At 54.6% G+C, this 21146-nt stretch overlaps 2 protein-coding genes across 5 annotated transcripts; one reads left to right on the forward strand and one right to left on the reverse strand.

Moving 5' to 3' along the window:
- Positions 1 to 178: 178 nt before the first annotated feature.
- On the reverse strand, positions 179 to 6534 carry CHPF2 (chondroitin polymerizing factor 2). Of its 3 annotated transcripts, XM_033098882.1 has the most exons (5): positions 5727 to 6534; positions 4056 to 4874; positions 3042 to 3606; positions 2240 to 2422; positions 179 to 1630 (listed from the first exon to the last, which is right to left on the reverse strand). In XM_033098882.1, exons 2-5 carry the CDS (start codon positions 4310 to 4312, stop codon positions 323 to 325), a joined length of 2313 nt encoding a protein of 770 aa, XP_032954773.1. In that variant the 5' UTR covers positions 4313 to 4874; positions 5727 to 6534; the 3' UTR covers positions 179 to 322. The 3 variants fall into 3 exon arrangements, with proteins under 3 accessions (XP_032954773.1, XP_032954772.1, XP_032954774.1); XM_033098881.1 differs by having other exon boundaries at positions 4056 to 6534; XM_033098883.1 differs by having other exon boundaries at positions 292 to 1528; positions 4056 to 6534.
- Positions 6535 to 10393: 3859 nt separating this feature from the next.
- ABCF2 (ATP binding cassette subfamily F member 2) lies at positions 10394 to 20872 on the forward strand. 2 transcript variants are annotated; one of them, XM_033099171.1, is made up of 15 exons: positions 10394 to 10548; positions 11209 to 11410; positions 12577 to 12789; positions 13248 to 13430; positions 13513 to 13645; positions 14814 to 14891; positions 15703 to 15805; positions 16975 to 17070; positions 17223 to 17342; positions 17428 to 17517; positions 17788 to 17898; positions 18451 to 18513; positions 18716 to 18844; positions 19390 to 19593; positions 20276 to 20872. In XM_033099171.1, exons 2-15 carry the CDS (start codon positions 11251 to 11253, stop codon positions 20411 to 20413), a joined length of 1821 nt encoding a protein of 606 aa, XP_032955062.1. In that variant the 5' UTR covers positions 10394 to 10548; positions 11209 to 11250; the 3' UTR covers positions 20414 to 20872. The 2 variants fall into 2 exon arrangements, with proteins under 2 accessions (XP_032955062.1, XP_032955061.1); XM_033099170.1 differs by having other exon boundaries at positions 10506 to 10548; positions 13513 to 13684; positions 14796 to 14891.
- Positions 20873 to 21146: the final 274 nt, after the last annotated feature.

Below are 21146 nucleotides of genomic sequence, written 5' to 3' on the forward strand. Positions count from 1 at the left end.
GCCTGCCTGCCTTCGGGTGAGGCGGGGAACTGGATTAAAGGTCATTCATCTGATAGCAGCCGTGTGGTCATTGGCAAGTGGGAAGGACGAGGAAGGGGAAGGCACTGGGTCCCCCTGGGAAAACTCCCCAGCCCCTTCCCTCAGATTCTTCTTCTCACTCGTTTTCCCTAGACCTAAGAACACTTTGGCAGAAGACACTTTTAATAACATTTTCTTATTAAAAAAATACAGCAACCAGCTCTCCATCTGTCCATCCATCTTGCCTCGCCCTCCCGGGGCTGAGGCCGAAAAGGGAAGTGTGCACGGTGCAGGCCCCGGGGGGCTAGGTGCTGTTGGCCTGCTCCTGCTCAAACAGCGCCATGGCCAGCTGGGCGCGGCCCCCCAGCCCCTCCAGGTTGCTGAGGCGGCAGCGGTGGTAGAGTTCCTCGCTGAGCCGAGGGCTGCAGTCCCGCAGGGAGAACTTCTGCACCAGCCCTGGCTCCACGGCCCGGAAGAGGTGGAGCCCTGAGAACCGGAGGAACACATCCATCACCTCCAGCCCCTCCAGGGCTTCCTCCTCTTCCTGGCCTGCCAGTTCAGCAGCCAGCCGGGCGCGGGCCGCCAGGTAGTCGGCGTTGTAGAAGCAGCCCTCCGCAGACGAGTGGCGGTCAAACCTGCCTCCCACAGGAGCCCCCCGGGAAGGGTCAGCACCAGGAGGGGATGGGGGGTCAGGGCCAGCCCCCGGGGGCCCTGGAGGAGACCTCTGTGGTGCCAGCGTGGGGTTGAACTCCTGGAAGTGGACTGGAAAGAAGGCCTGCCAGCCGGAGATGGCATTCATGCGGCAGCGGTTCAGGACTTCGGGCCCCGGCCGGGTCCACACAGTGGTGAGGAAGAAAAGCGTGTCCACCGGGTGCTTCTTCGAGACCACATCCATGAGCCGTACCTGGGAAGGTGCCTCTGCTCGCACGGCGAGCCAGGCCAGCCTCGTCCCAGGGTACCGTCGCTCTAACTCAGCTGCTGCGGCCTTCACCCCAAGAAATGGGTCCAGGGCCCCTCGGCCACCTTCCCGCGGCCCATAGACCAGCAACAGGGTGAGCAACGCGTGCTCTCGTGGTTCCAGAACACTGGCCGCAAAGGCCTCGAGGAAAGCAGGGGCCACGGCGGCTTCGGCCACCAGGAGAGGCAGCACCAGCTGCACGCGGGTGGCCTCAGTAACATAGGGCATCGGTAGGATTTCTACCCGACTCAGGGGCCGCAGCAAGCTGACCCTGCGAGCCAGGGCCCGCCGGTGCCCACGCTGCGTGACGGCCTCCAGCAGCAGGTCCAGCGTGTACTCCATGCCCCGCGCTGGGTCGAAGCGCCGGTAGCCGTTGAGCAGCCTCTGCTTCTGGAAGCGCAGGCGGGGCTCATAGCGCCGATTCAGCTGTTCCACGGCCGTTTCCACAGCGTCGCCCACATCTGCCCGGCTAGCCCCTTGCAGTGGGCACTTGGGGGCCCCGTCTGCACAGGAGAAGGTGTGCTGCTCTGTGAAGTAGTCCCAGCCAAGCACCTCAAAACGAGAGTGCGGTGTGAACGGGGCCGGGAGCCCCACGGGCCAGCTGAGCCCTGCCTCTCCCTCAGGGGTCAGCAGGGTCAGGTTCCGGATCTGAGCCTAGGGGGCGAGGGACGCACAGTAAGTGCCCATCTAAGTAGCCAGGACCCAGCCTGTCCTGGGCTCTGAGCTCTCGCCTGACTCTGCCACCCCTCAGCTAATCCCTGTACTTGACATCCTGTGTGAACCGCGGTAAGCATCTGAGATGAATCACACCCACTTCACACCAGTGCAGAGGAGGACGAGGGGGGCATGTGCTGTGGTGGAGGGTAAAGCCCACCAAATACACAGCTCGGCAGCCTCTCCCACATCTAAAGCGCTGCCATCCTCCTCAGAACAGGACCTTTGCTTTCACCTGTGCTCCACCTCTCACAACCTCTACAATTAACTAGGCAGTTCTACCCTTGGGTTTCTTAAGGACAGTACTAGGAGTTCAGGGACTTTGGGGTTTTTGCCTCCTCGGTGGAAGGAGCTACTGGAGAGGAGCTAAAACTATTCTAAGCAGTGTACCAGGCCCCGGGCTCACTGTTCACCTGCAGACCCTGTTCACTGCATCCAAGTTGTGCCAGGAGCTTCTCTTATGATTCACCTGGACCCCTACGAGCCCCTTCTCCCTGGAGCTGTCAGTCTAGGTAAGGTCAGCCTCCCCTCAGCCGGCTGCCCGCTCACCTGCAGCTGTTCTATTTCGCTGTACGCCCGCTCCAGCTCCAGGGCGCTGAAGCGCTTGTGCAGCCGGTACATGAGGGTCCCCTCAGAGACAGGGTGCACGGCGAAGGCACTCAGGAAGGCCGGGCTCCCCTCCTTCTCGGGGTCTCTATTCTTGGCCAGTTCAAAGGAGCGATAGTGCTGCCCCTAGAGGAACCAATCACACAAATCAATGCCCCACGTGGACAGCTGTCCGTCCCAACCACCCGACCAAACTCAGCATTCAGCCCATGACTCCTGATGCCTGGAAGGGAGGAGGGAGCAGGAGCTCGCTCCCATGTCCCCTCAACCTTGGCCTTACTCCCACGTGACACTGGCGTTTCGGAAAGAGAATGCCCTCTTCCCCAAAAAACCCTACTGTTTCTCGGGGGAATGAAAGCCCTGAGCCAGCAAATACTCCCCAAACGTCCGTTTCATCCCCTGATTCAGTCCCAAAGACAAGGGGGCTTTCTCTAGAACAGTCTCAGATTCTTCATGACTGTGAGTGTGTCATGGGAGGGGTGGAGGGTGAGGGGCTGTTGGGCGGAGGACGGGTGAATAGGGGCACCTTTCTCTCGTGTTCACAGGGTCCCTGACAAGATTCCACTTTTGACAGCCCCCAGGGTCTAAACAGCCCCAGGGGAGCAGGGGAGCCAGAGGAGCGTCCTGTGGCTGGAAAGGGCAGCACAGCGAGCTGCTAGCAAGGCGCCGGCAGATCCCAGCCTGAAGACCAATCCCTCCGTCCTACTAACGTCAGGGACCGGGACTGACTTGTCAGGGCTGTTACCTGGTGCTGTGAGACGCAGCCGATCCCCAGAGAGTCAATGAGGCAGCGGCCAAGCCACTCGTCAGGACGGGCGCTGAGAATGTCTCCTCGGCAGCCATCCAGGTGTGGCCGCAATCGCAGCAGGAGACTCCGTGACAACAGGTAGCCGAAGCCCCCGTGGCAGTACCGGGCCTGCTCGCCAGCACCAATGAACTCCTCTGCCCGGCCCAGGTACAGGTCTTGGTTGATGCTGAGGTGGCCGGCAAGGGCTGCCAGGCGGGGGGCCTGCACATACGTGTCATCCTGCATGATGAAGAACCAGTCGTAGTCTCCTCCGAAGTGTGAGTGAAGATGGCGCAGGGTCTCTGACATGAGCCAGGCTGGCCGCTCATCCCCATGTGACACCACCTGCATCCCTGCTGGAACCCGGGCCCCTCGCTGCCCGGTGAAGTAGAGTAACCGAGGGAAGTGGTGGGCCACTGTGCGGTTCACGGCCACGGCCAGAGTGGACAGTGTGGCCCGGGAAGTAAGGACAGCCACCAGCAACCGCTCACGAGAGCCCAGCTCTGTCTGGATGTACCGAGTCCTGTGGAGAGACCAGTGTGCCAGGGGTCACCTCCCTCACCTTTAGGAACCCAGCCCGGCCAGCATTTACACCCTCCAATGAATGAGTGAGTTGGGGGTGAGAAAAGAGAAAGGAAAGGCGTCCTTATCGATACGCATTAGCTCTTGGAGTGAGCATCCTCTGAGCAGCCGACACTGGAATTCATTTGGGGAGGGGTCTCGTAAGGACGGATTAGATGGGTTAGACACAATTCCTGTCCTGTTCGAGAACATCCAACACTAATTTAATAGCAATGGGTGAGACGGTCTTAGACTCAGGAGGAGAGAAACAATTGGGACAAACCATGATGGACAATAAGGCAAAGCATTGCTCCAAGGAGCCCAACACGGATCGCCAGCGAAGGCAGAGGTGAGGCCTACGAGCAGCCCTAAGCTGGGCTCTGGGGCCTGGGCCACACACACGGCTCTCACCTGAGCACCTTCTTGTAGGGCTTGCTGGGATCCCTGTAGTAGGGGACAATCCGGGGTCTGAAGTCTTCATCACTTTGGTCCAGCCGAGTTCTTGAGTCCTGTGGCCCTCCTGCTTCCCCCACAGCCTCTACGCAGGGATCTTCTCCCTCGCCCTGGATCCAGGAAACCCGCAAGAGGCTCAGGCTGCATCCCAGAGACAGCCCGAGGATGAGGGGCAGTGCTGGCCGCAGCAGAGCCAGCAGGGAGCTCAGGCGCATGTTGGTAGGCTCTGCTGTGTGTGTGCCCCGAGGGCACAGCTTCCAGGATCAATCAGGCCAGTTGTTGGACTACAGTTTTAAGCAGGGAACGTGGGGTCAAGGAGGCCAGCACCAGAGCAAGGTGTGGTTGCTTCCCGGCCTGGCATCCCCAGGAAGCTGGACTGTCCCTTCTTCACGATCCTGTCTGCCTGGTCTTCAGTTGTCGAGATGCCAGATCCAGCCCTCAGTCCGAATGGTAATAAACATTAGAATCAATTTCACCTACTAATGGATTATGGTCAGTCTTCCAGTAGAAAAGGGAGAAAACAAAACTCACTCCTGCCAAACCTAAGCCAAAAAGGACTACACACATCTGTAGACGGGCTCTCCGTCAAGAGCTAGCAGCAAGGGATCCAGAAGCACATGCTCTATCCGAGCAGGGGCCCAGCTAGAGGAGCCTGCCCAGGTAGACCTTTCCCAAGAGCGCCTGGCTGGCACGTTCTCACTCCGTTTACTGAAGGAGCTGGTGACTGGCTACCGAAGGCCGGCACCTGGGAAGGAGCAGGGCCTTTCTACTCCACTCCTGAGGGGTAAGGAAACACAGGGCTAGAGTCACCCGTCCTTCCAGTCAGGAGTGGTCAGGAGCCCCTGGCATGGCACACCGATGTTCTGCCCACCAGAACGAGGGGGCAGGTATGGTGACTCAGCCCTGAGAGCCTCTCAGAGGAGCGCCACGGCTGACTGAGCCGTTTTGCCCCGCAGTCTCCTCCCAATCCCACCTGCTGAGAGGTTGGTGCTGCCCACCTCCCTCTGGGAGGAGAGGAGAGGGAAGCAAATGACTAACTCTGGCTGTGTAAGAGCGATTGGGTGTCTGGTTTGACCAGGGCCCAGGTACCCAAACCAAACGAAACCGAGAGGAGGAGAAGCAGCCAGAGGCCACGCAGGGATGCTCGGAAGAAAAACGGACGCTCAGCTCTGTGACCGTCGCCAGGCCTGGCGCCCCTGCTCTACGTTCAGCGATCCAAGACCAATTCTAGCCCTGGCAGGAAGGCTCAAAGAGACTTTTAGCCGTTGATCTCAAAACAGAAATAAAACCGGCTGCGTCACGGAGCTGTGGAGAAGGGGTGGGGGGAAGGGGTGTCGCGGCTGGAGGAGGAGGGCAAAGACGCCGTGCTCGGGCCCTTCGGGGGGGCGGCAGCCCCGCCCGTGCCAGCGGGCAAAGGACAAGCAGGGCCACCCCGAGGCCCGCACACGGAGGCCCCTGCAGCAGGGCCAGGGACAGACTGATAAAAAGATGAGACCGACGCGACCGGCGACGCGACCCACACCGTTCCGGGGCTCGGGGGCGAAGGCGTGGGGGTGGGACCTGATCCTGGGGCCGCGAGCGGCACTCCTGTCGCCCCTCGCAAGGGAAGGGCGGGGAAGGGGAACAGACCCCAGTGCTCGGCCGAGGCGCCGGCTCCGCAGTTTGCAGCGGCTGCCACCTCACAGCCCGGCCAGCTCCTTCCTCTTCCGCCCGCTGTCAGTCCCCGTCTCTATGGTGACCGCATCCGGCCGCTCGCTCTGCCGCCGCTCTCTCTATGGTTGCCCCGCCCCTTCTCTGCACCGCCCGCCGGGCCCAGGATGACGTGGAGGGCCCCGCCAGCCGCCCGCCACCTCAGGGATGAGCGTGCATTCCACAGACGCTAATCCGAATGGACCCTAAGGTGCCCCAAACCTTCCACCCCAGCTTCCGTCTGCCCTGGAAAAGTAATACCCGCCCCCTCAATGATCACGCTTCTGCCCGTATCCGACTTCTCCCAATGGGCTTCGAACCCCGTCATCCACTTAGTTATTTCAGAACTGTTGTTGTTTGCCGACTACATTCCTGGCCTTCGTCGTGAGTACTGATGGTGGGCGAAGTGGGCATGGGCCCTGACCGCAGGGAGCTGAGAGTGGACAAACAGGCATTCATGGCACACTGACATAGCAAAAATATAAACTTAGGTAGCAATCCCAAACTGTCGTAAATACCATCGCAGAAAAGCAAGACTCCAGTGGGACAATGTGACAGGAAGAATTAGACTGAGAACTTGGGAACGCTGAGATCCAAAGTTTCAGTAGGTTACCCAGACAAAAAGTGAAGAGGAGTTTTCCAGGTAAAGAGCAGAGCAGAGAAGGCCCTGAAGGAGGGAAGAGATTGGCTTAGAGAAGAAGGGGGAAGGCTAGGGCAGCTAGGGCCTGGTGAGAGAGGGGAAAACAGCCTAGGGGAGGCAGGCAGGGCCTTCCGACCACCGCAGTGGTCTCCCAACTGGGATGGCACGTCCCTAGGGGGCAATTTACAAGTGTACCTGGGGCAATTGTGTTGTCAAATGGTTGAGGGGAGGAGCCAAGAAGGCAAGATATCTTGCATGTTGTAAGATAGTATCACACGAGCCGGCCCAGGCAGTTAAAGCTCCCTGCTCCTGACTCCGAAGACTGCCAGTTCGATTCCCACATGGGACAGTGGGCTCTCAACCACAAGGTTGCCTGTTCGACTCCCGCAGAGGCTGGTGGGCTGCGCCCCCTGCAACTGGCAATGGCAACTGGACCTGGAGCTGAGCTGCGCCCTCCACAGCTAGGACTGAAAGGACAACTTGAATCTGAACGGCACCCTCCACAACTAAGATTGTGGACAACAACTTGACTTGAAAAAAAAAGTCCTGGAAGTGCACACTGTTCCTCAATAAAGTCCTGTTCCCCTTCCCCAATAAAATATTTTTTTAAAAAAAGATAGTATCACACAAGAAAGAATTGTCTGTCTCACAGGGCTTTCAAATGTCCTGAACATTCATGTAAGGGGAAAAAAACAGTGATAATCACTGATCCTTGAGCCTGTGTTTTATATACAAAAATGATGTGATTTTGCAGGATGGTGATACGTGCTGAGGTCTCAAGGAATGTAACTATCACGTAAATGGAAGGAAGATTGTACTCTGTTTTGTTCAGGAATCTACTGTGAGTGACCATTTTGGAGAACTATATCATGGGTAGCAATGTCACTCATGGCGTTCCGTCTTCATTTGTACCGTCACATTCAAGGTGAGCCCACCTATAGGACTAAGCGTCTAATTATGTTTTCCAGCAGACTGAAAGAACATTTTATTAGAAAGGATTTCCTTTTCTTTCTTCTGTTATGGTTAGGACACTCTAATTTTTTGAAGCTTTTGTGTGTAGTTAGGTTATGTCATCTATGAACTTTATTTCTACACAGTAAAAGGGGTGTCACAAAAAATGTTTGTGATTAAAAGGGAGCATTAGAGCTGGTGGAGTTAAGAACCACCATTCTAGGAAATATGTGAGCTAGAACTCACCAGCACTGTTATCCTTTACTGTGTTTGGGTCTTATCCTCAGTTAGACTGCAATTTGAGCTCCCCTCAGCAACTGGCACAAAAAAGAATGAGTTGTTAGAAGAGACTCTGAGAAGTAGAGTAGGGACCCTCACCTGGAGTTTGGAGGATACAGGTTCCAGACCAGCATTGTCCAATAAAAATGTAATGTAAGCCACCAATGTCAGCCATATATGTAATTTTAAATTTTCTGGTAGCCAAATTTTTTAAAAAACAAAAAGAAACGTAAAATTAATTTTAATAAATTTTATTGTGTTATTAAATATGTCCAAAATATTATTTCAACATGTAATCAATATACAAAATTGAGATATTTTACATTTCTTTTCTCCCCACACCTTTGAAATCTGATGCAGATTTTATGCATATCTCAATTTGGACTAGCCACGTTAAACACTCCATAGCCACCTGTGGCAGGAGGCTACCACACTGAATAGCACAGTTCCAGACCCTTCTCAGTTAATAAGTTCCTAGGTAATTCTGAATGAGACATTTCCTTCCATGAGTCTCAGTTTCTTCATATTTGAATGAAGTATCTAGACCAACTGTCTTGATTTTTCATATTTATCCAGCCCTTTTCTCCTCCTCTCTATCCACATCTCTCTCCCTCTCATTTCCCCATTTCTCCTCCTCTCATCCCCAGGTCTGTTCCCTGCAAGATATCCAAATCTTGGGTGGGAACCGCAGAACTTCTAAGGGGCCAACAAGTTTTCTGAGCCACTCTTGCTGTGCTGAGGGAAGACTGCCCAGCAACTGTTGACTCATGAGAAATCCTGGACCTGATTGGTTGTTATACAGGCGACTTCAGAGAAGTAACTGGTTATAGTTTTCTCTTGCCATCCTGAGCCATTTTACAGAGCTGGAGTTCTGTAACCAGAAAATTCCAGCCTCATATCCCGGCACTGTCTCCTACCAGCAGTATTGTTTTATTATAGCTCTGTGCCTTTGTTTCCAATCTGTAAAATGGTAATAAGACCCACCTCAGGGTTTGGTGGGGAGATTAAATGGGATTGCGTGAACGAAAGAGCATAATAAATGTTAGTTCTCTGTAACCTGTATCCTGTCTGTAACCATACATTTTCATTAGGCTGCGAGAGAGAGGCATATTGCAGACAGTTCTCCCAGGAGGCTAGGTGCCTGGAAGAGTGATTTTATGTGATCCACGCCATATATATCTTCTTTGCTTCATAAAGAAAAGCTTTGCAGTCAACCATTGCCCATATTCTTTACCTAAAACAATGCTTTTGCCCAGAGTAGATGCTTAATACTTGTTAAATGTATTAAAGAAATATCTAGCGCATACTTAGGCCAGGATTCTACTAGTAGCAGAGAAGAAGGAAGCCTAACAGAACTCTGGCTAAGTAATAATTAGCAAATTAACAAGAATTAAACTCTATTTTTCTAACAATCATATTCTGTAAGTACTACCATCATTCCCATTTTACAGAGGAGAGTATGTATTTTGCCAGAGGTCACACACTGTAAATGGTAGTGCTGGGGTTCGAATGCAGGCAGTCTGCCCCCAGAGTTCATACTCTTCGTTATGACATGTCAGCGAGGTCCCCGCCTAGCAACTCCAGCACCATGAAGAAGTCACTTTTAAGGCACTCATCACCCAAATGTCATGGTCCGTTTACTTTGTGAAGTTTCCTTAATTGTGAGCTCCCTAAAGTCAGGGAATGACTTGTCACCACTGCAACTCCAGCATCTGGCTCTAAGCCTGACACACAGTGGGTTCTTAATTGGTGGAAGGTATTCTAGCAAAAGGAAAGCACAAAGGTGTAAAGGTGTGAAATAGTGGATTACTTAAAATACGAGTAGTTAGATTCTACTGGAGCATCAAGTTTGAGGAAGAAAACTAGTTCTGTGGAGGGAGGAATGAGCTTATTTTTTAAAAGCGTCAAGAGGGCCACTTTTGGAGAATGTGCTCAGAGGGAGTAACAGTGTCCTTTGCTTCCCTCCAGCCGTGTCACTGATGGTGAGGCACCGTTGGTCAGGCGGCTGGAAAAGTAACAGAGATCACAAAGGGCCTGCCTTGCATTTGAGGCTATGAGTTTGGGACTTAACAATGTAGGCGATGAGAAGTCTACGACAGATTTTAAACAGTGAGATTCAAAGGAAAAGTAACGGGCAACGTCTCATAGCAAACGGATGATACAGGTACACTAAGAAAAGGGGTCTTATTCTTTACTTCAGGGTTTTCCCACCAAACTTAATGGGTGCGATGGAAACCTAACAATTCTACAGTAGGTTGGCTACGAGGTCAAGGTTTAGGAACAACGTTTGGCACCTCTTGCCTACTCTGGACCAAGCTCTAAAATCGCGGTTTCATGAAACGAGGACGCCTTTCTTTCATGGACGTATTCTGTTCCTCGCATCTTCCCCGCCGCCGCGTCCCTCTTCCTTCTCCTCTCCCTCCCCTTCTCTGCCCATTGTTTCTATCCATTCCCGCCTGATGAATGCTGGGAGGTGTAGTCGCTCGCCTTGCTACCTGAGCCGGTAGGGCGGCCCTATCAACTCGGTATCAGAATTCAACAGAGGCGGGGTAAAGCCTGGAAGGCCCAGCCCACTTATCCGAGGAGCAATCTGGGATTTGCAGTTTCCAGTGTCCGAAGGGATCCTGCTGGCAGAGGGGTCTTGGACTCTAATCCACCCAGACTCGCGCACCCTGATGACGTCACAGCACCCGCGAGGCCCCTGGGATACGTCGTAGTTCTGGAGGAGGGAGCTCAGCCTTGTCCGCCACGACTCGAGGACAACACTTCCCAGGAGTCTGCAGGGCGGCGCGCCAAGAGCCGCGCGAAGCCGTGATTGGCTGGTGAGCCGGCCGCACGCGGAGGAGCCCAAGAAGCAGCTCTGTTGCGACAGTGGCCGAGCGGCGAGGCCCAGTGAGTTGGGGGAAGGGGCCCTGGGGGGAGGGTGCCGGCCAGTGAGGGGGAGGGAGGACGAGAAGAGGGGGAAGGAACGGGGTCAGGATGGATGGAGGAGGCTTCGAGGGAGAAGAAAAGGCCAACGGGAAGAAGCGGACGGGCGGGGGCTGGGGTCGGTGCGGGGGCTGGCGAGTGAGGAGACCCCGAGGGAACTCGCTGGGGTGGAGGAGGAGTGTGTCCCGGGAAGAAGCTGGGCCCGACGGCTAGGTGGTATGGAGGGGCACGACGGAGAGGAGGCCCGAGGCAGGCGGGAGGAGGAAGCCCGGCAAAGCGAGGCGGCCGGCTGGAGCGCTGAGCGCCAAGTTGGGGGAAACCGGAGACGGGACCTCTGCCGAGGAGCAGAACCCGGTCCCTAACTGGCGGGCCTGAAAGGAGGAGCGTTTCCAGAGCGAAGCTGGCCGTGGAGATTGGTGGACGAAGCCCCAGGGAAGAGATGTGAAGATTAGAAGAGCGGCCGAGGATCAGAATTGGCTTGAGAGACCCCGACAAAGTTGGGAGCGACCAGGCAGGGGCGGAGCTGGTTCTCCGAGGCTTGATAGGAAAATTCCTGTGAGGGATGGAGCCGGGCCCAGGCACTGTCCCGTGAGTTTAGAATTTGGAGTGTTTGCCTTTCTTCAGGCTCCCTGAAAGAACAGTAACCTACCCCTGTGGTCCATCACCATGCCCTCTGACCTGGCCAAGAAGAAGGCAGCCAAAAAGAAGGAGGCTGCCAAAGCCCGACAGCGGCCCAGGAAGGGACATGAAGAAAACGGAGATGCTGTCACAGAACCACAGGTGGCCGAGGAGAAAACTGATGAAGTCAATGGACAAGAGACCACAGGTGAATTGAGGGAGAGGTGGGTTCCTGGGATGCTTGCTACGACTTTAAGGATGCCGTATGGGGGGGCCCTGGAGACTGTATCTGGCGCCATGAACCAAAACAGTAGAGTTGGAGCTTGTAGCATCCTGTGATCCGTCAAGGGAACGACCCAGGGGTCTCACGTACTCAGTGGCACGCAGACATGAGAGTTGTGCTGCTTTGTTGCTCTGTCACTGGGCTGTGAGGAGGAGGTCAGTTTCCTGTCCCTTTCTCAGTTTTCATTTCTACACACAGTGGTCAATGTGCCAGGCCTTTGCCACATTATACCCTTGGCCTCCCATAACAATAAGAGAAACTTACCAATTGTTTTGTTTTTTCCCCTGGTTTTTTCCCCTGGGAAAAAGATGTCTTTTTCTGTTATTTACATTTTGGGAAATATTTATCGAGCTCGTCTCAAATGCTAGACAGTGTGCTACATATTGAGGTACTGTAAACACAGTCTGCCCTCTGGTAACTTATAGTCTGGATGGAGAATCATGATAGTGTGTGATAAAGAATATTCCAGGTTCTTGGAAATCTATTTCCAGCCTTCTTTTTTGCCCGCTGAAAACTCCCTAATCAGGCCTTCTGCTCCACCACATTTTGGTCCTTTTACACACTAAGTTCTAATACCACAATTTTTGTACTAGTTACAGCTGACATTTTTCTCAGGGCCCAACTCAAGATAACAAAGCCTTTCCCAATCAAACCTGACCTCAGTTATTTCTATTTATCATACCCCTGTGCTGTCTTACAATGTTACGTCTTTACCTTTGTGTCTTCTGTTTCTTCATCTAAATTGTTTAGTCTTTGAGTGCAGGGACCAGTGTCTTAGGGGATACTTTTTGCAGATAGAGATATTAAGTAAATGTCGGAAAGCAAAGAAGTGTTACTCATGCAAGTTATGACAGACAGACAGGAGTTCAGAAAAGGGGGAGTTAAAAATGATTGAGAGAAGAGAATTGGGTGGTAGGAATTGTTTGCAAAATAAGAATTATGGAAGAAAGCTGGTGCATTAAAGTCAGGCCGTGGGGGGAGTTTTATTCCTGGCCAGAGTAATGGAGGCGTGAGAAGTTAGGGACGATGGAAGTGAGAGCGGAGTCTGTCTTTACAGCCCTCTTCTCAGACTTTTTCTTTTCTGTCCCCAGAAGTGGATGTGCTGACCAAGGAGCTAGAGGACTTTGAGATGAAAAAGGCTGCTGCTCGAGCTGTCACTGGCGTCCTCGCCTCTCACCCCAACAGCACCGATGTCCACATTATCAACCTCTCCCTCACCTTCCATGGTCAAGAGCTGCTCAGTGACACGAAACTGGAGTTAAACTCAGGCCGTCGTTACGGCCTCATTGGCTTAAATGGAATTGGTGAGGCCCTTGGAAGGCGAGGTGGGAGGGATCTCTTCTCGGCTCACCTGTCGCTCAGCAAGTATTTACTCAGCACCAGCTCTGTACGAAGCAAGGAGTTGACAATATGGGTGGGAGAGCTGGTATGCCCAGGGAAAAGGAGCTGGCCATACAGAGCGGTATGTGGTATGTACCACATGAGTAGGGACAGACAGTAGGCGCCGGAGAAGTGGGCAGGAGGGGTGGGTGGCAGTGTGAACAGACTTCACGGAGGAGACGTGGGACAGGAAATGGAGAAAAGGCGTTCTAAGAATGGGGCTGTGTGTAGAGGGGAATAGCAGGATCTGAATGAAGGAAAGCAAAGAAGATACTCAAAAACAAATGGTGAGGTGGTGGTTTAGCTGGGGTGGAGGAACTGGGGGGGCTCCCTGGCCAAGCCGTGCTGAGTGTCCTCTGCCCGTTGTCGGCCTGCCCCTCAGGAAAGTCCATGCTGCTCTCTGCCATTGGGAAACGCGAGGTGCCCATCCCTGAGCACATTGACATCTACCACCTGACGCGGGAGATGCCCCCGAGTGACAAGACGCCCTTGCAGTGTGTGATGGAGGTCGACACAGAGCGGGCCATGCTGGAGAGGGAGGCTGAGCGGCTGGCTCACGAGGACGGTAGGGCTCCCGGCCCAGGGGGTGGGGGTGGCCTTCCCCCCAGGAAGGCCCGGGGCGCCTCACGGCCATGCACTGCCCGCAGCGGAATGTGAGAAGCTCATGGAGCTGTACGAGCGTCTGGAGGAGCTGGATGCCGACAAGGCGGAGATGAGGGCCTCCCGGATCCTGCACGGACTGGGTTTCACACCTGCCATGCAGCGCAAGAAATTAAAAGACTTCAGTGGGGGCTGGAGGATGAGGGTTGCCCTCGCCAGGTGAGTCCCTCTCTCCTTCACCTTCTGTAGCTCCCCATCTCGCGCTTCAGTGCTCGCTCCAGGGGAATTGTTTCGAACGGGGTTTCGTGGTCAGTAAGGGCCAAACACGATGCAGACAGCCACAGACGTGGAGTGCGTGGGATGCGTGGGTTGAGGGGTGTACCTCCTGACTGACTGGTCATTGTTGGGTTCCTGGCAGGGTTTGGGAATCCTAGGACCAGCCCTAGGTAAGACGGTGGAATGAATAGTTCTGTTTTCTTCTTTCCTCCTGACTGCCCTCTCACCCTTTTTTTGTGCTTCAGTCCTTCTGAGTTTTGCTGTATAAAGATGAAATGTCAGCTATTAAGATACCTGGTCCCCTCACCCTCCTGTGACTTGGACCCAAAGAGAGTTTCCTTAACTACCATTCCTCCAGCAGTCCCCCCAGAAAGTCCCCAGGTGCACGGGTGAGCCTTGACACTGCTTCAGCAGGCCTGCCTGTGTGCACCTTTGAACAGGAGCACGGTGGTTCCGTGTGCTAGCAAGGAGGAGCCACCCCAAGTTCGCTTAGAGAGCTTTTCAAAATGCAGATTTCCTAGCCTGCCCTTCAGATCTAGGCAATTACAATGTCGGAGTTTGGTGTCCAGAAATCTTATTTTTAAAGAGCTCCACAGATGTTGGAACCAGAGCTGTCCCCTTGCTTCTCCTGTCTTAAGATTCCATCTAAGAAAAGAACATTCTTTGGCTTCCTTGCTAGAGTACGGCAACCCTGCCAAATAGGTCGAACATGAATAGTGTTTGCTGTAGCCATTTATTTCCTCTCTACCCTTTTGTCTTTCTATTGGTCAGTAGCCTCAGTGTAGAGGACTTGCAGACTCGTAAGGACTTTCACAGCCTCGTCTCCAAACGACATCGTCCGTCTGCTTCTCAGCCCCGCTTTCTGCTCTTTAATCTGCACTCTTCACCTCTGGTTTCTGTCCTGGCTCTCCCCTTCCTTCTGAGGTGTAGAACCTGGAGGAGATTGTAGGACTCAGGCCAGGCCTGGCCAGCACTGCAGGTAGCAGGCAAGGCCGTCCCCTTCTGTGGAGCACTCATTGGGCTGAGGTGGCTTTGTCTCCTTTCCGTCCTGCAGAGCCCTCTTCATTCGGCCCTTCATGCTGCTCCTGGATGAGCCCACCAACCACCTTGACCTGGACGCTTGTGTGTGGTTGGAAGAAGAACTCAAGACGTAAGGGGATGGGTCTGGGCCTTGGGAGTGGGCAGGTCCTCAAGGGGGAGTTGGGCAGAGTCCCGAGGAAATGGACACCCAGAAACCACACTGATATTAGAGCAGTGAGCACATGACTGGTGAGGCCAGCGGGAAGGCCGCGGTGACAGCGGCACGCACCTTTAGCTGCCGGCCTTGCTGTTGGTTTTTGTTTCCTCTAAAATGTGTGGGCTGTTTTCTGTTTCTATTAAAGACTGTTTCTCTAATGGTATTTATAAACATCGCGTAAAGGGGAACTCCTCTAAGATTATGACGTAGTGACAAAGGACAAAGCACCCGCATGGCAGTGGTCGTTCTATGGCTAAAGAGCTGCAGAACCACGAATGTTGTACTAACTCGGAAAGAAGGCTTTTGGTGGTCTCTGCCATGACTTGGCACCTTCTTTCAAAAAGAAGAGCATGGTGATTTTGACTGTGCCTGCTCCAGTTCTTCCCACCCACAGTTCTAGGTACTGATAGGTGTGTTTGTAGACATACACTTCTGTTTTTACCATGGCTGTTACTACCATCTCCGTTCGTTCCACTGAAAATTAGAACAGAAGATGGAGGAAACTCAGACCGTGTCCCACACTTTGAAAGGCCTCAGAGTCTCCTTACAGGCAGACGGGGCACTGGCGGCTTAGGCGCTTGCTGAGAGCAGGAACTGGCCCGGGAATCTCAAGGGTGCTCGGTGCCAGCATGGGACAGGAGGCGGCTTCTGGGTCTGACTGAGCCCCGCTGCTGTGGCTGGCCCGGCTTTGAGCGCCCCCCTGACCGGGTCTTTCGCTTCGCAGCTTTAAGCGCATCCTGGTCCTCGTCTCCCACTCCCAGGACTTTCTCAACGGCGTCTGTACCAACATCATCCACATGCACAACAAGAAACTGAAGTACTACACGGTGAGTGGGCCGCAGCATCTCCACGGTGACCTCCGTGCTCAGCTGCCTGACGTCCTCCTTCAGAACAGCCAGACTTAGCCGCCCTTTTCTGTCTATTGCTGTAAAAAGACGTGGGCGAGGAGTCCTGTAGCCTGTTTGCTTTGAATCCCACAGTAGTTGCTTTCAGGCCGTAGTCCATGGATTGGCAGCCTGTGCACATGGTGGGTACTCGCCTATGGCAAAGAGGGTCAGTCTTCATGGTACCCAGGCGGGCCCTGCGCCCTCTGCCTTCCTCAGTGGCTGCTTGACGTTGCTTCCTGACAACCAGCGTATTTACCTCTCCTCCCACGAAGAACGGAAGGCAGGATCTCGGCAGCCTCCTTTTGTGCTTGCCTTTCATATTCTGCCTTTCAAAAAATATATCAAATGAAAAATGAAACATAGAAGTCCTCTTCGCTCGTAATTACGCTTGTCACAGGAGTATTAATAGTTTCTTGTATAGCCTTCCAGAAATTTTCCGTGTTCTTTCAAGCATTTACAGAAAATTTCCTGTATATGTATTACAATTGTAATCTTAGTCGTTTTCTTCTATAGGTTGCTTTTAAAATTTAGTATACATTGGACTGCTTTCTGTATGAGTATATATAAATCAACCGCATTCATTTTAGTGGCTCCATGGTTATTTCGTTGTGTGGCCATCCTGTTCCTTACTTGTCAGACCCTTTTTGATATTTTGCTGATGGAAAATAACATCAGTCCAATTGGGCAGGGTTTGCAGGTCCCACATCTGATTGGTGTCATGTCTTCCCTGCTAGGGGCACTTACTGTCATCTGCATGGGGCTTCAGTTTCTAGGGGTGGGGTGTAGGAGGAGGAGGTGAGCTGGGAAAGCGGTGAGCTTCGTGATGGCGGTGTGACAGTGGTTCTCAGGGCTCCGCTCACTGCTGGGGGTGTCTTCTGGCTCACGTGAGGATTTGATCTGGAACCTGCTCTGCCTAAGCCAACAGGGAGAGGCACACAATTCGAAAGACTTCAGATCCCAGGTTAGGGGTTCGTCTTGAATCACTTCCTCTTTCCCGACGGCACAGTGGTTAGGCAGGGCCCAGTCAGATGCCACCCGCAGGTGAGAAGCGTGGGTGCGAAGCAGGACCGAGGCTCGGGCTGCCCGCCTCACTGGCCCCTTTCCTGCAGGGTAACTACGATCAGTATGTGAAGACACGGCTGGAGCTGGAGGAGAACCAAATGAAGAGGTTTCACTGGGAGCAAGATCAGATCGCGCACATGAAGGTAGGGCGGTTGGCGAGCCGGTCACGTTCTCCCGCAGAGTTGGACGAGGCTTTGGGGAGTTTGGGGGTGCCGCGGTAGGTCAGGAGGAAGTGATGTTTGACATGAGTTATTTGGCGCCTGCGCGTACTCCAGTGCCCCTCGGTCTCTTTCAGAACTACATTGCTAGATTTGGCCATGGCAGTGCTAAGCTGGCCCGGCAGGCCCAGAGCAAGGAGAAGACGCTACAGAAAATGATGGCGTCGGGACTGACGGAGAGGGTCGTGAGCGACAAGGTGGGGTCCGCCGGGTGGCGTCGGGGGGTCTCCAGTGAGGTGATTCAGGAAAGCCCTAACGTGGTAAATGCCCTCTCGCTTCTAGACACTGTCGTTTTATTTCCCACCGTGTGGCAAGATCCCGCCTCCCGTCATTATGGTGCAAAACGTGAGCTTCAAGTATACAAGAGATGGGGTGAGTCCCGTGCTCGGGTGGGAGGCCGCATGCTGAGCACACCTACTAAGTCGTGGGGTAGGGGCGGTCTCAGGGTGGCAGCTGGGCCCCCATCCAGGCCTCACAGTGGCCCCTCTGCAAGTCCTTGGAAGGAGAAGTGCTCTGTGGGGCTGGTGTCTGCCGCCAGAGCTGCGTCCTCCGCTGGGGACTGGGGGTCTGCGGCCTGGGTCTGCCGGCAGAGGGACCGGCATCCTGACCCCGTGTCCATCACTCTCTCCCTCACTCCCTCAGCCTTGCATCTACAACAATCTAGAATTTGGTATCGATCTGGACACGCGTGTGGCTCTGGTGGGGCCCAACGGAGCAGGGAAGTCCACTCTCCTGAAGCTGCTGACTGGGGAGGTACGGTGCCCGTGGGGCTCCCACGGCCGGGGTGCGTCTGAGGGACAGGAGGTGGCCGGGCCACTGCGCTGGCGGGGCGCGAGTCCCCTGGTGGTGAGCGAGGGGTCGTCCCTGCAGTGCTGAGATGTGGGCTGTTTTCTCAGAGAAGGCGAGGAGGAAGAAGGGGAGTCTGCGTGTGTGACCGAGAGAGAGACAACACCTGCGTGTGTCTCAGCCTTTCTGTGTTCTCAGTCAGAGCTCTTTAGGAATGTCTGTGCATTTAGAGGCACATTTTTATTTTAGAAAATGTACTACGTCCCCGTCCTCGTTGTACGTGTAGTGTGTGTTCTGGTGGACATTTAGTGACCGCGGAGGAGATGTGCTGAGCACACGTGTCGTACATCGGCCTCAGTGTGTGTCAAGGGCCCGGGGAGCAGTCAGTGAGGTGACGCGGAGGTTCTGTTTAGGAAGTTGTGTGCGTCTCGTTCAGTGGGAACAGACGCTTATGTCCCTGCTCTGCCTGTTTCTTTTCTTGTGTGCTGGTCTTTTCATTTCCTCTTCTTTTCTTTCTAGCTCCTGCCCACAGACGGGATGATCCGAAAACACTCTCATGTCAAGATAGGGCGTTACCATCAGGTACAGGCCTGGGCTCGCGTGGGGGTGGTGCCCGGGGCGTGGGAAGGTGGCTGCGTGTGACCACGTGGGTTCCTACCTGCTTCTCGTGGAATCTAGAGCAGGGGCCTGGCTGTGGGGTAGAGAGTTCCTCGGCAGGTCACCCAGCGGGGTTCCTTTTGAAACGGGGCGCACGTCACACCTGCTGGGCTCCTTTTTCCTGCAGCACTTACAAGAGCAGCTGGATTTAGACCTGTCGCCTCTGGAGTACATGATGAAGTGCTACCCAGAGATCAAGGAGAAGGAAGAAATGAGGAAGATCATTGGGCGGTACGGTCTCACTGGCAAACAGCAGGTCAGTGCAGGGCTGTGGGGGTCGCCCCGAGGACGGGCGACCGGCGGGTGGCCAGAGGACACCGCTGTCCTGAAAGTCTCCTCGTCTGCTTCTAGCCCTTGAGACAGCCTGCTGCCTTTCCTTCGCCCTGGGTTGTTGTGTATTAGAGCATTTAGGTCTCTTTAAGGGCAGAGCAGGGACAGCCTGCCAGTCTCTGACATGCCTTGGTCCGCAGACTAGCAGGACGAACCGTAGTGCTCGGAGGTGAGAGAAATTAAACCTAGAAAGCAGTTTCTGGATTCGGATGTGGAGTGAGGGACCTCTGGATTGCTCTGATTCATTAAGATTTAAGTTCTGAGAGAGTGCGAGAGGTGTGGCCTTGGTCACGGCCAGGGTTTCCGGCTTCCAGATGTGTCCATCCTCAGGCCCCGAGAGGCTGATGGCTGCGTCACCATCTCGCTGTGTGATCTGGGGTCTTCCTGACCCCACTTGTTGTAAAATGGCGGAGCCGGGGGAAACGGGGTGGGGGGGTGGCACCGTCATGCACGTGGTACGGTCCCACTCAGGTGAGCCCGATCCGGAACCTGTCCGACGGGCAGAAGTGCCGCGTGTGCCTGGCCTGGCTGGCCTGGCAGAACCCCCACATGCTGTTCCTGGACGAGCCCACCAATCACCTGGACATCGAGACCATCGACGCGCTGGCGGACGCCATCAATGAGTTTGAGGGCGGTATGATGCTGGTCAGCCACGACTTCAGGCTCATCCAGCAGGTGAGGCCCCTGGCCGGGGCGGGAGGCCCAGCTGGCAGCTGGGAGAAGGCTGCGCGGGACAGGCGTGGCGCGTGCGGGCACTTAACGCGTGTCTGTGCTGGGCTTGCAAAAGGGCGCGGCCTAGACCAGATCTCTGGCAAACTTAGAACGCCTTAACAGAAATACTTCAGTTTTTCAGTGGCTACTTGGGGATGTTAGCCTACTGGGCATGGTCGGCCCTCATCGGAGAGGGTGTGGGGTAGAGAACGGTGCTTTCACTACTGTCCCAAGATGCTACAGCCTAGAAATGGTATTGGACTAAGGAAGGTTTTGATTACACAGCGGGCTACCCCCAGTCTCGGGTGAAAAAGCTGCCCGTCATTTCTCTGAAGCTTTGGGGAAGATGGGGTGGAGCTGAGAGTGAAGGCTCTGCACGGATCTAGCCCCTGCTGGGGACCTGGACATGGGGGTGACACAGCAGGTCCCGCTTGGGGGGCTCCAGGCCTGTGGTGACAGTACCCGTGGCTTCAGCCATTCCAGAGAACGGCGAGGTAGTGAGACCAGCCGCGAGCTGCATCCGGGGCTGTGAGGGGCCTGGGAGAGGCTATGGAGGTTTCTTCCCGGAATTCCCTGAGCACAGCCTTCTGGGCAGTGATCGGGAGAGTGCTGGCCAGGGTTGTTAAAGCGAGGATTTGCTTTCTAGGTTGCGCAAGAAATCTGGGTCTGTGAGAAGCAGACAATCACCAAGTGGCCTGGGGACATCCTGGCCTACAAGGAGCACCTCAAGTCCAAGCTGGTGGGCGAGGAGCCCCCGCTCACCAGGAGGACCCACAATGTGTGAGCCCGGGGGCCGCACTCCTGCATTGCTGCAATTCCGCTCCCCAGCCCCTGCCCTGCCCCCACCAGCCTTAGCTGCACTCTGTGATCCTCTCTACAGCTGGACAGTACCTGTCCGTTCCCTGTCCTTCCAGTTACTTTTGTCCATGTCTGGACTCAGCTGGCTGTTCCCTCCGGCCCTGTGCTGGTTCCTGACCCCGAGTGATGCAGCCAGAGGTATCTGAGGGTCAGCCCAAGGGCCCGCACCCTGCTTAGCCTGTAAAGGAGCTGAGGATCCTGGTTCTCTGGGATTTGGTGATGTGGGAGGGATACCCCCAGCCCACCGTCCCCATTCCTTTCTGCTTCTGGTTTGGAGCTCTGGATCAGGCCTGCGTCCTGATCGGTTTTTAATTAATTATTTAACTGTAACTTTTAGACCTGCGTGACATCTACAAAGTGTCCAATAAAGAAAGAAGAAGCCCTGGTCCCTACCTTCCTTCTCGGCTCTCGGGGCCTTTTGCCTCCCTTCTCCCTGCAGTGCCAACTTTCATCTCCCCTCAGCAAGAGCTGGGGCGGGAGTCGTTGGGACAGAGGTGGACTGAAGACTAGTCCCCAGGTCCCGGGAGAACCTTCCGTCCCTTTTGCAGATTTGAAATCGTGCCTTGTCATAGGCCAGTGGTGCACAAACCTTAATGTGCCTCAGAATCGTGGAGAGCTCGTTAGCCCACGGGTAGCTAGGTCTTGCCTCCGTTTCCGGT

The sequence above is a fragment of the Rhinolophus ferrumequinum genome, chromosome 26, assembly GCF_004115265.2.
Source record: "Rhinolophus ferrumequinum isolate MPI-CBG mRhiFer1 chromosome 26, mRhiFer1_v1.p, whole genome shotgun sequence".
Taxonomy (NCBI): domain Eukaryota; kingdom Metazoa; phylum Chordata; class Mammalia; order Chiroptera; family Rhinolophidae; genus Rhinolophus; species Rhinolophus ferrumequinum.

Excerpts from the sequence above, each read along its gene's own strand:
- CHPF2 (XM_033098882.1), bottom strand. The coding sequence starts at position 4,312 with ATGCGCCTGAGCTCCCTGCTGGCTCTGCTGCGGCCAGCACTGCCCCTC. Across the intron at positions 3,607-4,055 it reads CCCTACAAGAAGGTGCTCAG|GACTCGGTACATCCAGACAG; the intron begins GTGAGAGCCGTG and ends GTCTCTCCACAG. Across the intron at positions 2,423-3,041 it reads GCTGCGTCTCACAGCACCAG|GGGCAGCACTATCGCTCCTT; the intron begins GTAACAGCCCTG and ends TGGTTCCTCTAG.
- ABCF2 (XM_033099170.1), top strand. The coding sequence starts at position 11,251 with ATGCCCTCTGACCTGGCCAAGAAGAAGGCAGCCAAAAAGAAGGAGGCT. Across the intron at positions 15,806-16,974 it reads AGAAACTGAAGTACTACACG|GGTAACTACGATCAGTATGT; the intron begins GTGAGTGGGCCG and ends CCTTTCCTGCAG. Across the intron at positions 18,845-19,389 it reads GTCTCACTGGCAAACAGCAG|GTGAGCCCGATCCGGAACCT; the intron begins GTCAGTGCAGGG and ends GGTCCCACTCAG.